At 36.9% G+C, this 19,283-nt stretch overlaps 1 protein-coding gene across 3 annotated transcripts; it reads left to right on the top strand.

Annotated features, from left to right (window-relative positions):
• Window positions 1-176: 176 nt before the first annotated feature.
• On the top strand, window positions 177-18,127 carry SLU7 (SLU7 homolog, splicing factor). 3 transcript variants are annotated; one of them, XM_016954149.3, is made up of 17 exons: window positions 177-566; window positions 3,230-3,461; window positions 4,290-4,475; window positions 5,120-5,273; window positions 5,616-5,696; window positions 5,975-6,139; window positions 7,068-7,136; window positions 11,051-11,098; window positions 11,292-11,423; window positions 11,688-11,785; window positions 11,943-12,010; window positions 12,141-12,280; window positions 13,131-13,292; window positions 14,627-14,731; window positions 14,882-14,953; window positions 15,206-15,322; window positions 16,298-18,127. In XM_016954149.3, the coding sequence occupies exons 3-17, from the start codon at window positions 4,306-4,308 to the stop codon at window positions 16,475-16,477; spliced, it is 1,761 nt and encodes a 586-aa protein (XP_016809638.2). In that variant the 5' UTR covers window positions 177-566; window positions 3,230-3,461; window positions 4,290-4,305; the 3' UTR covers window positions 16,478-18,127.
• The last annotated feature ends 1,156 nt before the right edge of the window (window positions 18,128-19,283 follow it).

Genomic DNA, 19,283 nt, shown 5'->3' with positions numbered 1-19,283 from the left:
TTTTCATAGCAACTTTTTACAGCTGCTAAATCTGAATACTTGTTTCGGTGTCTTTCGCACTCTGATGTAAATCTGAGGGAAGACACTGTTCACCAAATCCCCAGCATGTTACACAGCCTGGCTACTAATTAGTGCCAAGTTTAACTGCTTTTTTTTTTTTTTTAAGCTGATACGTCACCAACTTCCCCATTCATTTCATAGTCCCCTGGTGAGGCTTAAGCTCTTGTCTGTTCTGGTCTTTTTTTTTTTTTTAACTTCCTAAAATTCTCCGATTCTAAAAGAAAGCTCCTAAATAGAAGCCAAAAAGAAGCTGCCCAACTTGAAACTCCCCACAAGCCGGGTAAATAGTGCGTTAGGCACAGCTAGAGTTCTCGCGTTTCCCACGGCGCAGGAGCACTGGAGGCCCCCCTCCGCCCCCGGCCCCGCCAGGAAATTAGTGCGCATGTGCCGGTCATCCGGAAGTTACCGCAGTGGCCGCCGGAATTAGGCGAAAAGCCGGAAGTAAACATTACGGGATTGGCTTGGATTCTGTCGGATGGACTTGGGGCTAGCTGCGGCGGGACTGGGTAAGAAAATATTGTTAGAACTTGCGGGCGACGGGGAGTTGGGGAACCTGAGAAAATGAGTCGAAGGCTCCTAATTATTGGATACATCTTCACGGGGGCGATGAGCCCTCAGGTGTTGAGGGAGCGAGGACGGGGGACCGAAAAGGAAGCCACTGTCCTGAGACCCATTCATGGCACTCGTGCCCTGCCAGGCCAGGCCTGCGTCTTCAGGGAAACAGTCGGGATAACTATGAGAGTGTCGCCTTTGTGGCGGTGCCTCGAAGACCTTGAGCAATCCCCGGACTGCGAGCAGGGAAAGCTGCTTCCAGTACCCAAATTGACAGACTGTATTTCCTCGCCAGAAAAATTTACTTGAGCTTCAGTTTTTCCTGTTAAGTCGAGATGATCCGACATCAGTGGGGTATCATGCGGGTATAAATGAAAACATCTATGTAAGTAAAGCGCTAAACAGTGTCTTACGTAAGCCCTCAGTAAGTGGGAGCTATTACTGTTTTTAGTTGGAGAAAATAGGTCCCTCCACAGCGACGGAAACTAGTGCGTACAACTTGGTGACTATAATACTTTATTCAGTTTTAGTTTTTAATATTTCAGGCCCAGAAGCCAATGTTCTGTGGACAAGTATAACATACTAGTTTAGAGAACTGACTTTGGAGTCAGAGTTGTGTTTGAAGTCCTTATTTCTTACTACAATGTGTTCTTGGCTGAGGATCTTACCTCTCAGAACCTGTTTCTTCACTGTAAAATGGTGTTCATCAGACCTATCTACTGGGCTTATTGTGAAGATTAGATGAGGTGATACACGGTAGGCTCGAGAAATGGTAGCTGTTTTAATAAAGATTAAATTTACCGTTCCTGTGCTTCACTTCGCAGTATATTTAGGCCATCAGTTTATATGTTACACAAATATATGTGGAGGTTTTCTATAGGTCAGACATAGAAGAGAACACCTTTGAGAAGCATCGTAGACCCCCAGGCATTGAGCACTTTCCACTGGGAAAGAGCTTGTGTAAAGGCCCAGTGTCTACAGGGAGCACGGTGTGTTAGAGGAACTAGAGGAACTACAAGAAGGTCTATGTAGTTAGTAGAGAAGGAAGCGGGGATAGTTGTAATGGTGAGGCTGGAAGGTAGGCAGGTGCCAGACCATGGTGGACCATGTAGGTGTGTTAAAAAGATGTCAGTTTTTAGAGTACGAATGATAAAATCCTTTGGAGCGTCTTTTTTTTTTTTTTTTTTTTTTTTTTTTTTTTTTTTTTTGAGACGTAGTCTAGCTCTGTCGCCCAGGCTGGAGTGCAGTGACGCAATATCAGCTCACTGCAATATCAGCCTCCTGGGTTCAGGTGATTCTCCTGTCTCAGCCTCCCGAGTAGCTAGGATTACAGGTGCACGCCACCACGCCCGGCCGATTTTTTGTTTAGTAGCGACGGGGTTTCGCCAGGTTGGGCAGGCTGGTCTCAAAGTCCTTACCTCAGGTGATCCGCCCGCCTCCGCCTCCCAAAGTGCTGGGATTTCAGGTGTGAACCATCGCACCCAGCTGTCACTATTCGTTATGATAGTTATTAGCCACTTGTGGTTATTGAGACTGGAAATGTGATTAGTTTAAATAAGTGTAAAACCCATATCAACTTTTAAAGATAGAGTTTTTTTTTTCTAATTCAAATTTGCAATTATAATATGTTGGATATATTACATTAAATAAAATCTTGTAAAAGTAATTTTACCTGTTTATTTTTACTTTTTTAATATGACTACTGGAAAACATAAAATTACATATGGGGCTAGCATTGTATTTCTCTTAGATGGTGCTGTATTGAATTTTTGGACGGTACTGCATTGGAGGATTTTAAGCTTGGGCAGTAGGACATTGTATTAGTCTGTTTTCACATTGCCAATGAAGACATACCCCAGACCTGGCAATTTACTAAAGAAGTAAGTTTGTTGGACTTAACAGTTCCACGTGGCTGGGGAGGCCTCACAAACATGGTGAAAGGTACCTCTCACATGGCGGCAACAATAGAGAATGAGAGCCAAGCAAAACGGGTTTCCCTTTATCAAACCATGAGATCTCGTGAAACTTATTCATTACCAGGAGAACAGTATGGGAGAAACTGCCGCCATGATTCAGTGATCTCTCACCCGGTCTCTCCCACAACACTTGGGAATTACAGGAGTACAATTCAAGATGAGATTTGGCTGGGGACACAGAGCCAAACCATGTCAGACATGATATGATCAGATTTGTGTTTTGAAAAATTAACACTGCAATGTGGAGAATTGATTGGAGGGAATCAGAAGAGTCCAGTAAGTAGGAAAAAGTAATAACTTACACTAGGGTGGTAGCAGTAAGAATGGAAAGAAGTAGATGCATTTGAATGATACTCAAAAGGTGAAAATAACGGTTCTTAGTGATGAGATAGATGTAGGGATAAGCTGAAGCACTTAATGTAAAGGGACGGATGATGTTGTCTTTCATTAAGATAGGGAACAGTAGGAGATTAGATTTCAGAGGGAAGATCATGAGATTGAATTAAGACGTATTGAGTTTAAATGCCTCTGGCCTCTAAGTGGAGATGTCAAGTACGCAATTGGATATATGTATCTGAAGCTTAGATAAAAAGTCTTGAATAGAAAAATACATTGTTCCTTTATTATTTTTTATTTTATAGAAAAATAAGTTGGAGAGCCAGCAGTGTTGTATTGTGACCATTGAAGCCTTGGAAGTAAATGAGCTTATCCATTAGTGGGAGTTTAGAGTGGCTTAAAAGGTGCTGACTGAGCCTTGAGGAATCCAACATTAAATAACTGGGCAAAATTTGATGACAACAGAGGTACAAGAAAAACCAAGAGGGCCAGGCACAGTGACTCACGCCTGTAATCCCAGCACTTTGGGAAGCCAAGGTGAGCAGATGGCCTGAGGTCAGGAGTTTGAGAGCAGCCTGGCCAGTGTGGTGAAATCCTGTCACTACAAAAAATATGAAAAAATTAGCCGGGCATGGTGGCGGGCACCTGTAATCGAGCTACTCAGGAGACTGAGAATCGCTTGAATCTGGGAGGCAGAGGTTGCAGTGAGCTGAGATCGTGCCACTGCACTCCAGCCTGGGCAACAGAGCGAGACTCTGTCTCTAAAAAAAAAAGAAAAAGAAAAACCAAGAGAATGTAGTGTCAGGGAAGTCAAGACATAATATATAAAAAGGGAAGGAGCAGAGCTGAAAAATGTCCATTGGATTTAGCACAATGGTCCTTGATGACTTAATGATGTAACTCTTTTCCTTAGAATGGTAGGGAATGGAGGGCTAAGTTAGAGTGAGTGAGGATGAAAATAGAAGGTGAGGAAATGGAGGCAGTGAATATAGATAACTCTTGAGATGTTCATTCTTGAAGGGGTACAGAGATAGGACCCTCTTTTCTCTCATTAAGAGTTACTGTGTTAGAAAAGTTTGAGACACATACACAGAAAGAGGGATTAAGGATGTATATGAGAAAAGAGTCCTGTGAAATTTTAAATACACGTATGTGTCTCTCTCCATTTGTAAATTGGAGTTGAGAGAGAAACAGTGCTAACAGTATGTAGAGACCTTGAGGAGGGGGAAGAGACCCTTCCTTACACATAATATAGGAGAAAAAAAAAACATATGAAACAGTATATATTATTAGGATGTATTTTTGGTAGTTTGAGTGAATTCATGAAGGCCTACTTTTTACTGTAAATTTAACTTCTTTTCCTAGAGGAGGCCAGATAACCATGTCAGCCACAGTTGTAGATGCAGTTAATGCTGCACCCCTGTCGGGGTCCAAAGAAATGAGTTTGGAAGAACCAAAGAAGATGACCAGAGAGGACTGGAGAAAGAAGAAGGAGCTAGAAGAACAGCGAAAATTGGGCAATGCTCCTGCAGAAGTTGATGAAGAAGGAAAGTAAGTACTTAATTTTTTGTATGATCCATTCATTCAGAATTCAAATTCATGTCTACTTAATTAATTTTTCATCCTTTGAGAGGAACCTCTCTTCATTTATGTCATTTTTGTTTTTTATTTTATCAAACTCATATGCATATGGTTTAATAATGAAATTATGTTGAAGGGCTTATAATGAATAGCAACAGTCCTTTTTTACCCTTCCCACCCCGGCCTGCTCTACAGAAGTGACTGCTATTAAATCTTTCTATTTTGAGTTTTTCTGGTTGTTACCGTCACATCTCTAGATAATAATACCTACACAATTATTTTAATTAATTGACTATAGACATTATTTGAACCAAAACTTCTTGTGATAGAAGATTTAGATTACTAACACACATCTCTATTTTCCTTCCTCTCTTGTCCCCCTTCAGTTATATCACTATTCTTAGTTTCTTAGTTGGAAATATTTTCACTCTAAAATAAATTATTTCTTTATTTTTAATTATTCTTTATTATAGTATAGAGATAGCAACCTTGTTCTCTTCCCCCACCACTGCAATATTTCTGTTCTTAGATTTTGTATAAGCTACCTTTGTAATTGTAATACTGATTATTTTCCAATTTTATCCTTAAATTTTTTTTTTTTACTTTAATTACAGAGACATCAACCCCCATATTCCTCAGTATATTTCTTCAGTGCCATGGTATATTGATCCTTCAAAAAGACCTACTTTAAAACACCAGAGACCACAACCAGAAAAACAAAAGCAGTTCAGCTCATCTGGAGAATGGTACAAGAGGGGTGTAAAAGAGGTATGTAGGCAACCTGTATACATCTTCATGGATATGGAGAGTTTAAGAACTTAATGTAAGAATTTTTAATGCAATACTATTTAAAGTAGAAACAGATAATAAAACCCTTTATCTGGTATTGAAATTCACAGTGCATTACTCTTTTATCTTTGTGTTTCTTATATAAATTTTACACTCCTGAACTCTTTAAAGTTTCACATTTATAAATGTGTGGAGACTCTAACTCATTTTCCTTTTAACAAAGAAATCATTTCACTAGACAAAATAGTAATGACAGTCAAAGTTATTTCTAAGTTACGTGGTTAAGACATTTTCTTTGTTTTTCTTTATATATATTTATAGAATTCCATAATTACTAAGTACCGCAAAGGAGCATGTGAAAATTGTGGGGCCATGACACACAAAAAGAAAGACTGCTTTGAGGTAAGTTCACCTTTGAAAATTTTGAAAACCGTTGTCAGAGTCTTTCTTTTTTCTTTGTCAGAGAGCTAACTTCTCTTTTACTGAAATCACCTATATTTAGGTACAAGTTCAATAAAAATTAGTTTCAGTGGAATTGGTTCAACACCAACAAAATTTTCTACTGTAAGACTAACTGAAAATTGAATAGATCGTAAAGTGCCCACTCTGTAAAAGTTGTATGAAGTTTTCCTTTGGGCCATAAGCACTTAGGAAAAGATTAAATCTTACTCTGTTTTTAGAGACCTAGGCGAGTTGGAGCCAAATTTACGGGTACTAATATAGCTCCAGATGAACATGTCCAGCCTCAACTGATGTTTGACTATGATGGGAAGAGGGATCGGTGGAATGGCTACAATCCAGAAGAACACATGAAAATTGTTGAAGAGTATGCCAAAGTTGATTTGGTGAGCAAAATTCCCTGCTTTCCTGGGGTTTTTAAAGAATCGTCCTTTTGCTGTATCTCTAGCAGCTCTACTTTTCAAATCTTGAAGCACTTTAAAAATGGTAGCATTTTTATAATAGTAGCGGTACTACTGTATAGGCTACCTTTATAATTGTAATATTGAGTAAAGGAAATAGTGTGCTAGCCATACTTGGCAGCAGTTTCTTCTTATTTGATTCTTATATTGTCCTTTACTCCCTGACTTAGGTAGCAAAAGATATTGGAAGCATGAAGACAGATTAGTGTCCAAAGCTTTTGGTTTTGTGAGGTTAGAAATGTATGGCCCCAAGCTATAGCTTGCCCATGAACCTATTTTATAGTTGCCTCCCATAGCATTTGGGAGTAGTAGAAAGGGAATGGATAATTTGTTTCAGAAAATTTTATTTTATTTTAACCCAACTTCAGTTTTTACTGTTATGATTTGACCTATTCACCCTTATTCCTTTGAAGTCATAGTCACACTGCCTTTTTTTTTTATTAGAGGTATTTTAAAATTATAAGATTTCATATAAAAATCTGGATTTCATCTTTTCTTGAATATTATAATATATGGTAACCCCACGCCTGCCTGGTAAGAGTCAGTCATCTAGAGTTCTGTGGCAACTGCTTGTTTTTGTCAGGGCTTGCTCCCTGCAATTTACTACTGATGCCATTTGGCTCAGTTTACATTAATGCCTGGTTCAAACACTGTGTAACTCCTGCTCTTTATAGAGTAATAGGTCTAGGGCTACAAGGAATCCCAAAGAGATAGGTTTGTTCAGTGACCTTTTCTGAAATAAATTAATTTAAAGTTATTCATTTTAAATATATAAAAATTTAGGTGGTGACTTGAATGTTGTAAGTAAAATTTAAATGTTTACTTTTTCTTTCTTTTTTTTTTTTTTTTAAAGGCAAAACGAACATTGAAAGCCCAGAAACTCCAAGAGGAATTAGCCTCAGGAAAATTAGTGGAACAGGCTGTAAGTAATGAAAATGATCAATAAAAAGGTTTTATTTCTTTTAAACAAAGAAATGAAAATTGAAACAAGAATTCATTTTATAGCTCTTCAGTTAGGAAGAGAGAAATGCTATTGGGGGAAAAATAAAACTGATACTTTGTATACAGTTCATAGTAATATAAATTGATGCAGTCAGTTTGGGAACAATATTGCCACTATTTATATTTAGACACACACAAACATTTACTTTTTCAAGTTAAATTATTAGAGCTATCCATCCTAAAGAATTTTCTAGAGTTCAGAAAAATCATGATGTGTAAAGATAGTACAGCATTTTTCACAATAGTAAAGAAATTGAAATAGCTTAAATGTCCAGGAACAGGGAATTGGTTAAGTGCATCTGCATGGTGTAATGCTGTATAGTTCTTAAAATGGCATTTCTCAAGACTTCATTAACAACACTGGTTAACACTTGTATTTGAATAATACATGAAAAGATAGTATAATATTATCACACAGAAAAAAAGACCAGAACACTAGTTTTTATTTAATGTAGAATTTATGAATTTTTCTTTCTGTCCTCTTTCTTTAGTATTTTCTGCATTTTCCACAATGAATATGTATTAGTTATATAACTGGGCAAAATATTTTTTATATGAATGAAAGGTCTATTGCAGCCAGTTTTTTTTTCTTTTTTTAAAATCCTTGTCAATAGAGTAAATATATTATGCATATTAGAGTTGTCAAGTTTCTTTTTAACAAATCTAGGCACAAATAAATAGTAAACATTTATAGTTTTTTAGTTTAAATTTCTAAAAGGGACTCTAAACCATGTATAAGTAACAAAGCAAACAGAACTTGAAATAATTACCAAGTAAGCAGTTACCGAGTTACTAAGGTAACCTATCAGGCAAGTTAACATCGTAAGTTACCAGATAGGTGTTTAAAATCCATCTCTGCCCGAGCGCGATGGCTCACACCTGTAATCCCAGCACTTTGGGAGGCCGATACGGGTGGATCATCTGAGGTCAGGAGTTCGAGACTAGCCTGGCTAACATGGTGAAACCTCATCTTTACTAAAAATACAAAAATTAGCTGGGTGTGGTGGTGAGCACCTGTAGTCCCAGCTACTCGGGAGAATCGCTTGAACCCAGGAGGCAGAGGTTGCAGTGAGCCGAGATCACGTCACTGTACTCTAGCTTGGATGACAGAGCGAGACTCTATCGCAATCAGTCAATCAGTCAATCAGTCAATGAATAACAAAATCCGTCTCTGCTCCATGAGACATACATGCTCTTAGAAAAGTGAATTTGCCAGCCGGGCGCTGTGGCTCACGCCTATAATCCGAGCACTTTGGGAGGCCAAGGCGGGTGGATCCCAAGGTCAGGAGATCGAGACCATCCTGGCTAACACGGTGAAACCCCGTCTCTACTAAAAAATACAAAAAATTAGCCAGTCGCGGTGGCGGGCGCCTGTAGTCCCAGCTACTCGGGAGGCTGAGGCAGGAGAATGGGTGAACCCAGGAGGCAGAGCTTGCGGTGAGCCGAGATCATGCCGCTGCACTCCAGCCTGGGCGACAGAGTGAGACTCCGTCTCAAAAAAAAAAAAAAAGTGAATTTGCCTCTCTGAGCTGCAGTTTAGTATGTCTGAAATAGAAATGATAACACCTACCCCCAGGAAGCTTATATACATATCACATAGTAAACACTGGGTAATTAGTAGCTATTATTGTTGTGATTATTTTTATTTATTACTAACTTTGGGAAAAGAAAAAGGGCCTGTTTCTTTTGTTCTAATGTATTCTCTGTTGTTTGTTGTAAACGTAGTGTAATTTATTTCCCCAGTAAGGATACTTAATGTATGTAAGGGGCTAATGATTTTTGCCCACTCGGATGCTTGGATTTTTTTTTTTTTATACTTTAAGTTTTAGGGTACATGTGCACAACGTGCAGGTTTGTTACGTATGTATACATGTGCCATGTTGGTGTGCTGCACCCATGAACTCGTCATTTAGCATTAGGTATATCTCCTAATGCTGTCCCTCCCCGCTCCCAGGATGCTTGGATATTAAGATGAACCACATACAGTAGATTTAGAGACTTAGCTGTCACTATAGAAATGTATGTAAATGTCTTTGGTGAACTAGCAAATAGTGGGAACTCAAAAAAATTATTTTTTACAAAATATTTATATTTCTCATTTTGAAAGTAACACATATTAAGTGGAAAAAAATTAGAACATAATATAAAAAAGAAAATATCCCTGTGTTAATTGTGAACATTTTGAAGTGGGCCTTTCCAGGTCTCTCTTGTCCACATATACCTGTTCATGTGTGCTAGAATACAAAATGTTTCTTACATGAATCCATCTTTATATATTCATTTATTACCTTCTTTTTTAATTTAACAACATAGAGTACAGTGGAAACATGTTTTCTGTCTATATTTATAGACCTATAGCATCATTTATTTTTGTATGAATTCACATGGCTCAAAAATTAAAACAATTTAAGAAGATGCACAGCGAAGTCTCTCCACCCCTGTTTCTATCCACCCTAACACTAAACTTCCCCTCACCCCAACTCTTTTGTGTATGTGTGTGGCTCCTTTCAGACTGTCTTGAATAAATACAAATACAAATATATACCCTTATCCTACCTGTCTCTCCCCTCCCTTTTTTTTAATCCAAAAAGTTAGGAAACGATACATACTTTTCTGCCCCTTGGATAGAATCACTTTTAATGGCCGTTCAGTGTTCCATGGAGTGCAATACATTATATAACCAGTGATCTATTAATTTGATTTTTTCCCAATGTTTTGAAAAAACATTGCACATATACAACACTGCACATCACATTCTTATACATCTTTATATAATTGACATGATACTAGGATAACCTTCTAGAAGTGTATTTCAGTGAGTTTGTATTTCTAAAATTTTTATGACATATCACTTAGCCATCATTCAGAAAAGCTATGCAGATTTATGCTTCCATCTATATAGTATATATACATACACGTGTTTCTGCATCTCCTCACTAATGCTATAATGTATTCTTTTTTTTTTTAAGTATTTTTAATCTTTGAAGCCTTTATGAAGGGACATGATGAAATACTGACCACGTTAGTGTAGGCATTCTGTGGAGTTAGAAAGTATTCTGACCAATTGCTAGCGAAGAAAAGTGTATCCCTGTGACAAGGAGTTTGGCCTCTCCTTAAATTACAATACTGTGTCACTTGTAGATTTTTTTCATTGCCCAAACTTCACTTTGGCTGTGAAGACATGAACCTAGTAATATTTTCTTTTTGGACTTACTAGGAAACTAGTAACGTTTAATGAATACAGTATGTCTGAAGACTAACACATTTAGAAATTAATATTTATTGGATACTTTGGTCATCTTAATCTTTCTGTTACCATTTTGTGGTTATAATCTTAATTAAAATTCTCTTGAAATTTGCTGGCTTTATAGACAGTGTAATAAAATTATTTACAATGGCACTCTTGTATTCAGAATTTTTGCGCTCATTACAACTGAGAAGTGTGAGAGTTTGTTCAGTTAGAATTAAGTTTTATTATCTTAGTAATACTTATTATTTATAATAAGTTACATATATATTTTATTATATAATAAATATTTATTATATAATATATAATAAAATATTATATTTTATTATATATAATATATAATAAAATATTATATTTTATTATATATAATATATAATATTATATTTTATTATATATATAATATTATATTTTATTATATATAATATATAATATTATATTTTATTATATATAATATATAATATTATATTTTATTATATATAATATATAATATTATTTATAAGATAATAATACTTTATTATCTTAATAATAAAGTTAATTGGATTAAGTGGAATGAAATTATGAATGATTTTTCTTCTTTCATGATGCAGAATTCTCCAAAACACCAGTGGGGAGAAGAGGAACCAAATTCTCAGACGGTAATACATATTTGCTGTCTCTGAGTATATGTTAAATTTTTAAATTTCTGATGGCTAATAATAAATAACACTAATAATAGCTTTTAAAGAACACAAGTAAATAAGGGTTTGGTTAAAGGGAAAGGGAAAAAAAAAGAACTGCATGCTGCTTTCTTTTCTTCTTACTTTTTTTTCCTTCCTCTCCCTCTTTTAGGAAAAAGATCATAATAGTGAAGATGAGGATGAAGATAAATATGCAGATGATATTGACATGCCTGGACAGAATTTTGACTCCAAGAGACGAATTACTGTCCGGAATCTCAGGATTCGAGAAGATATTGCAAAAGTAAGTCTTGTCAGCTTAACATACATATTTGAAAAATACTTGTCTTCCCAGCATAAATTTTATCGACTCTGGGTAGCATATGGATAATATAGTCAGAGTCATTCTGAGATAAGGTTTCATTCTGTTTTTTCTCTTCACCTGTACCCCAGAAATGTATACACACATTTATTTAATTGATCATGTTTAACTTCTCCAACTAGTCTGCTGAAATCTTTTTGCTGTGAGTAAACATTAATTTATTCTTTAAATATTTTTTTCTTCTAGTATTTGAGGAATTTAGATCCAAATTCTGCCTACTATGATCCAAAAACTAGAGCAATGAGAGAGAATCCTTATGCCAATGCAGGAAAGAATCCAGATGAGTAAGTATCAAGTTAAATGTACAGATTTCAAGATGAGGGAAAGTTAATTGTTTTCTGACCTGACCATAGATGGTGTTCATTTTAATTCAGATTCAGTTTTACGAATTAATTTTCCTTAAATCAGTCTCTGAAACATTTTCTTTATTTGTATTTACAGAGTGAGTTATGCTGGAGATAACTTTGTTAGGTACACAGGAGATACCATTTCAATGGCTCAGACACAGTGTAAGTGTTTCCTCTATGTCAAGGCATTTTATATCAGCTCATAAGATGTTTGGGATTGTTTAAAGCTTGTTTTCAAGAAGCATACAGTAATGCAGCTGCCAACTCACTAAGATGTTTTGAATTACTCTAGTGTTTGCATGGGAAGCCTATGACAAGGGATCTGAAGTGCATCTACAGGCAGATCCTACAAAGCTAGAGCTGTTGTATAAGTCCTTCAAAGTCAAAAAAGAAGATTTCAAAGAACAGCAGAAAGAAAGCATCCTGGAAAAGGTAATTTTGACCAAAATGCTAAAGAAGAACTTCTGTTAAAGAGAAGTTACTAGTTAACAAGCGTTAGTTTTACATTTGGAAAATAATGCAAAGAGAGCCCTCTTAATCCATGAAGAATAGTCCTTTTCTTCCTTTCTCTTAGTCAGATGGTATACAATTTTATATGAGCTTTTGCAGCAAAACAAGCTACCTCAAATCTTAATCGCTGAAAATAAACATTTATTGTTTCTCACAGTTGGCCAAGTCTCCTGGTCTGGGCTTGCTCAGCTAAGGTTAGATGATGAACTAAGATGCCCTCACTCTTGTGTTTAGCAGTTAACAGGCTAATTGTCCTAAGGGGACCTCTTCTGGGACAGCTCATCTCCACCCCATGTGGTCTTGCATCCTCTAGTAGGGTAGCGCAGCTTTTTAAAATGGCATTCTCAGAGTTCTAGAGAGTGGCAGCAAAAAGTGTGCTGTGGTACATAAGTGCCTTTGCTTGCATCACATTTGCCAACTTCCATTGGTCAAAGCAAATAACATGGCCAGGCCCAGATTCAAGGGATAGAGAAAGACTTCATCTCTTGATGGGAAGAAAAGCAAAGCCCTGTGGCAAAAGGGCATGTATACAAAGATAAGAGGAATTTATGGCCATCTTGTAACTTACTGTATTCAACAGATGAATAGCAAGTGAGACATCTTCTATTTGCCTCAGAAAAAATTTGTGGCTTTTTTTTTCCTACTGTGCTTTCTGTAACAAAACACAGTAAAGAATGTTCCCTTTCTTTCTGATTAGAAATAAATGTTTTCTGGAAATTTAAATGCAAATCAGGTTGTAAAATGTATTGAATAATGTCCAATGTCCTTTTAGTATGGTGGCCAAGAACATTTGGATGCCCCTCCAGCTGAATTGCTTTTAGCCCAGACTGAAGACTATGTGGAGTACTCAAGACATGGGACAGTCATCAAAGGACAGGAGCGGGCTGTTGCCTGCTCTAAGTATGAGGAGGATGTGAAGATCCACAATCACACAGTATGTGCTAAACTGGAACAATTTTGTGTCCTTGTTGGTTTTGCTCTGTATTGCATTTTTCCACTACAACTTTATTAGCTAACCATTTGTATGCTCTATGCTTTTAAAAAAAAAAATTTTTAACTCTGTTTCATGGAATTTTTTCAAAAATAGAAAAATTTTGAAGGAATACTATGTTCATCTATATACCCATCAGCTAAATTCTGAAATTTTTAACATATTGCCTTATATGCTTTGTCTAGTTGTATATGCGCATATGCACAGTTTTACATATATATGTAAAATATATATACACACATATAGTTTATGTATACATTTATTTGACTGAAACATTTGGAAATTATGTATATCATGACATTTTATCCATAAACGCTATATCACATATCTCCTTAAAATGAGGATTTTCTTCTATATAACCATATCGACATTATTGCACTTTAGAAAATTAACATTAATTCTGTATCACCTAATATCTAGTCATTAATCACATTTTCCAAAATATACAGAAAAATGCCTTTAACACCTATTTTTTGTTTTAGTCAGAATTCGTTTCAAATTTCTTTTGATCATTATGCGGTTATTATGTCTCTTTTCTAGAGTGTATCTCTTCATTTTCATGACGGTGACCATTTAACAGATTAGGCCAATTAGTTTGTAAATTGTCTCATATTCTGTATTGACTGGTTCCTAGTAGTGTTATATAATTTGTTTCTCTATCCCTGTATGTTTTATAAATAGGAATTCAGGTCTAACGGCTTGATTGGATATAAGTTAAATATTTTGACAAGAATATTTAATAAGTAATGTAGTATATTCGTATTGCATTGTAAACATCATAAAGCATATATTGTCCTTTGCTGTTCTCTTGAAGTAACCAAACTACAATTGTCTCTCTTAGTTGAGGGTCAAAAACCTAACTCCCTATAGGAGCCAGACCAGTGATCGTACATGAGTGAAGTGAGCCAGGCAAATTGTACAAACTGGAGAACACAAGCCCTATCTAATGGGGCATCCACTGTTCAGCAACAGCTGATTACTGCCAAGTGGTTATATAGGCCCAGAATTTCCCACTCCTACGTTTTTCAAGAGAAGTCAGATATCCTAAATTTTTTAATAGGCTTTTGGGAATAGAATTTAAGAGTTTTGTAACTACAGGTCCTGCTTCTCACACTTCAGGTCAGACTACCTTCTCCCTGTTAGCCAGCCTTGAATCCCCATAATTTTTCTCCCAAATTACCTTTAATGGGCTGTATTATTTTATACTCCTATCAACAGTATACAGAAGTTTCTAATTTCAGCTTCCTTTTTAAGCTTTTTAATTTCTCTCTCTGCAGCATATCTGGGGATCGTACTGGAAAGAAGGCCGATGGGGATACAAATGCTGTCACTCTTTTTTCAAGTATTCCTATTGTACTGGAGAAGCTGGGAAGGAGATTGTTGTAAGTAATTGTCTTTGGTTCTTAAAGGTATAAAACAACCGAAGCTCCTAAGTCAAACTAAAACATGCTGTCTCATGTTTCAAATTTTAACTTGTTCTTAGATGATTAGTAACTATGACACTCAACTCAAATTACATGTATTTCCCACAGAACTCTGAGGAGTGTATTATAAATGAGATAACTGGGGAAGAATCTGTGAAAAAACCTCAAACCCTCATGGAGGTAAGTTGATAATCATTTGTCCTGAATTTTTAAGTCCTGGAGGGAGGACTTTAAAACCTGCACCTGAGTTATTTTTTTTCTTTTGAAACAGAATCTCATTCTGTCGCCCAGGCTCGAGCGCAGTGCACGGTCTGGGCCCACTGCAACTTCCGCCTCCTGGGTTCAAGTGATTCTTGTGCCTCAGCCGCCCAAGTAGTGCACCTGAGCTTTGTTTTCACATTAATAACACTGCATTTCAATCCGCCCTTTCAGCTGCATCAAGAAAAACTGAAAGAGGAAAAGAAGAAGAAGAAAAAGAAAAAGAAGAAGCATCGAAAGAGCAGTTCAGATAGTGATGATGAAGAAAAGAAGCATGAAAAATTGAAAAAGGTAATTTGTGAAGTCTAAATAGTAAAAGTGACAAGTAACAGTATTCTTTGTTTTTTGGGTTGTTTTTATTTTTTTGAGACAGGGTCTTGCTCTGTTGCCCAGGCTGGAGTGCAGTGGCGCGACCTCAGCTCACTGCAACCTCCACCTCATAGGCTCAAGCAATTCTTCTACCTCAGTGTCCCAAGTAGCCGGTATTACAGGCACATGCCCCCATGTGCAGCTAATTTCTGTATTTTTTTATAGAGCCAGGATTTCACCATGTTGCCCAGTCTGGTCTCAAACTTCTGAGCTCAGGTGAACTGCCCACCTCATCCTCCCAAAGTGCTGGGATTGCAGGCATGAGCCACCGTTCTCGCCAGTATTATTTGTAAAGGCCTTTATTTGTAATGGCCTGTGATCTAGTCCTGTCTCCAAATGCATTTTTACAATGATGAAACAAGCCTAGAGTCTGAGTGATTTGCTCAAGTTATATTAATGGAGATATTGTGAGGTGTAGGTATTGCCTTCTTCTTGGAGTATTTAGTAATTATGACTAATGGACAGAAGAAATGTGCATTCTAAAGCATTTTAGAGTTATTGGCATGTTGACCAGAAAGAATTGCCTTCTAGCTCCATAATTTGTAAGTTTTGGCAAGTCCTTGAGAAAAGTCAGAATTGTAGTCTCTACCAGAAGCATCATTTGTGAGCTTGTATAAGTAAAATGAACCTCATTTAATTTTTGTTATTAAATAAAATTTCTTCAACATTGATTTAAAATGTTATAGAATGTTTTGTGCTGTATAAAAATATCATATAAGCCAAATAGTGATTAGTTGTAGCTTGACAGTAGAAGGGCTGACTCCAAAGCTCTTTCAGGCAATCTGCGTTTTTGATAGAGCAGTTCATATTCAGTGGGGTCTGTTGGTACTCTGCCACTTTTGAAGAAAAGACATCTGATGTAGAGCTGTGATACACATTTTATTCCTCTCACTATAGGCACTGAATGCAGAGGAGGCCCGCCTTCTTCATGTCAAGGAGACCATGCAGATTGATGAGAGGAAGCGGCCTTACAATAGCATGTATGAAACTCGAGAACCTACTGAAGAGGAAATGGAGGCATATAGAATGAAACGTCAGAGGCCAGATGACCCCATGGCCTCTTTCCTTGGACAGTAGTAACTAGTCAGAAGACCATCCAAGATAGATGCAGCTGATACATTCTTTTCAGCTTCTTATTGATTATTGTAGATAGAAAAATCCTTGTTTATTCTTCTTGCTGCCTGGCTTTAATAAATATTTCAGATGCCTCACAGTAAGTTCACTCCTTTCCATACTGAGGAAACAAGAAAAGAAGAAGAGGCACATGACGTGTGCTTTTGGGAATAGAATTTAAAATTGGATTAAGATTTTATTTCCAGTTTTATTTATTTATTTATTTATTTTTTGAGACGGAGTCTTGCTCTGTCACCCAGGCTGGAGTGCGGTGGCGCGATCTCGGCTCACTGCAAGCTCCACCTCCCAGGTTCACGCCATTCTCCTGCCTCAGCCTCCCTAGTAGTTGGGACTACAGGTGCCCGCCACCATGCCCAGCTAATTTTTTGTATTTTTAGTAGAGACGGGGTTTCATCGTGTTAGCCAGGATGGTCTCGATCTCCTGACCTCGTGATCCACCCGCCTCAGCCTCCCAAAGTGCTGAGATTACAGGCGTGAGCCACCACGCCTGGCCTATTTCCAGTTTTATGTGAGTCGTATAAAAAAGCCTTGGCTCTCTACCTATTAAGAATGTCTCTTTCTCTACATTTATTAAGCTTCAAACTTTATTGCTTCGATTTTTGTGGCCCTATATTTAGTATTAGCACACCTTTGTTTTGAGAAAAAAACAGGGCTTTGTTTTTTTAAATAATTACTAGCAACTCTGTGACTACATTTATTTTTATTTTTTATTTTTTTTAGAGACAGGATCTTGCTATGTTGCCCAGGCTAGAGAGCAGTGGCTTTTCACAGACACAGTCATAATGCCCTGCAGTCTTGGGCTCAAGCGATTCTCTCTTCCTTGGCCTCTGGAGTAGACTAAATGTGTTAGTCTTTGAATGGAAAACAACTATTTTCTTATCATTGGGTCAATATTGACTGATCAGTAGTAGGTCTTTTACCATTCTGGACATAAGTCTAGGTGTAGAAATCCTTTCCTTTATCATAGAGGATATGGTTTACGTTATCGTTTGTTTTCATTGTGATTGCCCCTATGTAACAATAATGAATATTAGATTTTTTAAATTGTAGAATATCCTAATATTTATAGCCAGCAGCTGTTACTTTGTTTGTAAAATTTGCAAAAAAACAAAACCTGAAGTTGGTTTATTGAAAGAATTATAAGGATAGCTCGTAGGGATATTAATAATAGATTGCCATGATCCTGAAGCCTCTTCTCAGAACACTGTGAAGATAATACTGACAGAGTGGAATCAGTGAAAACAGCCTAACAAAACCTCTGACATCAGTATATCAACTTTTAACAGCCCACTGGCTTTTCTAAACTACCAAAAACCACCTGTAGGATACTGCATTAAGTCAGCATCTCAGAAACAGTGGTGTGAGTAACTGAGTCAAATTGTCAAGTACTTTGGATATACATAGTGTCTAGCTTTAGATTGGTATGAAATTAAACAGCAATGCAAATAGATTTAATTCCTATTTACTTTAAGAATGAAAAACAATGTTCATTTTCCTACCCAAACAGGGTGGTTCAACATAAAGGCTGATGTTGTGTCTGTTTTGTATTTTATCTTTTGTTAAAGATACATAAATGACAATACTTAACTGTGAGTGGTTTGTAGCATTATTTCTAATATTTGGCAGAAAAGTTGTTTATGGGACAGGGAGGGGAACCTGGATTAGCTTCTGTGAGTTTAAGAAAATTTCAGCATCTTGTCACCTAACCTTTCTGGACCTCTTTCCCTCTTCTATGAGGCCTGGTTTACTTAGATTTAGGAAGAATTCTGTAATATCCAGAATCATATCTTCTGTTTTATTTTGGAAAAGTAATGCCTAGCCAGCCTGGCCAACATAGCAGAACCCCGTCTCTATGAAAAATACGAAAATTAGCTGGGCATGGTGGCACACGCCTATAATCCCAGCTACTCAGGAGGCTGAGGCATGAGAATTGCTTGAACCCGGGAGGTAGAGGTTACAGTGAGCCGAGATTGCGCCACTGCACTCCAGCCTGGGCAACAGAATGAGACCCCGTCTCAAAAAAAAAAAAAAAAAAGAAAAGAAAAACATAATGCCTAGGACATTACTCAGATTGCGCTTTGATTTTATTATCTCAATAATAGCTGCCTTTTGAGTGCGAGAATTATGTACTGTAATTGTCATAATGTTATCTCCTTCCTCAAAAGAACTTCATGGGGTAATGGATGATATATAAATTTTACAAAAAGCACATGGAATTAACTCCAAGTAATCTGCACAAATCCTAACCGTTGGAGTCAGGACATGAAGCTAGCTGTGGGATTCTGAAGCCTACCCCTTTCTCTAGTATTGAAGGCCCTAGTTTCTTGACCAACAAGGCTGGTCTTTAGCAGTTTCTTCCATCCACAAAAAACTTCAGCAGCCCGTCAATATTTACCAGGCTCACCCTTAACACCTGAAAATGATGTATCTGGCCCACATTCGTTGACGCCCCACCACTCCTCACACACACTAGTCTTATGGAATGCTTCTAACAAGATTGTACAAAAATGAGTAAACTCATTAAGTTTATAAGAATTCTGGAAAGACCCCCAAACAGGAAAGGGCTATATTCCGGTTTCTTTCAACAACGTTTCCTAGTTTCTACTTGGGATTTTTCTCTAAAACCTCTCTAATATGGGTTTATTTCTTTGAAATCATGTTGTTGAAAGAACTTTAAATAAAAATCTTTCAGATAGATAATGATGACATGGAAATTCATCCCTATGCTCCCACTTACAGAAAGTGGGAT

Source organism: Pan troglodytes, chromosome 4 (genome assembly GCF_028858775.2).
Source record: "Pan troglodytes isolate AG18354 chromosome 4, NHGRI_mPanTro3-v2.0_pri, whole genome shotgun sequence".
In the NCBI taxonomy this organism is placed as follows: Eukaryota; Metazoa; Chordata; class Mammalia; order Primates; family Hominidae; genus Pan; species Pan troglodytes.
Note: the sequence above shows the minus strand (reverse complement) of the source record. Positions and strands in the feature narration are given on the sequence as shown.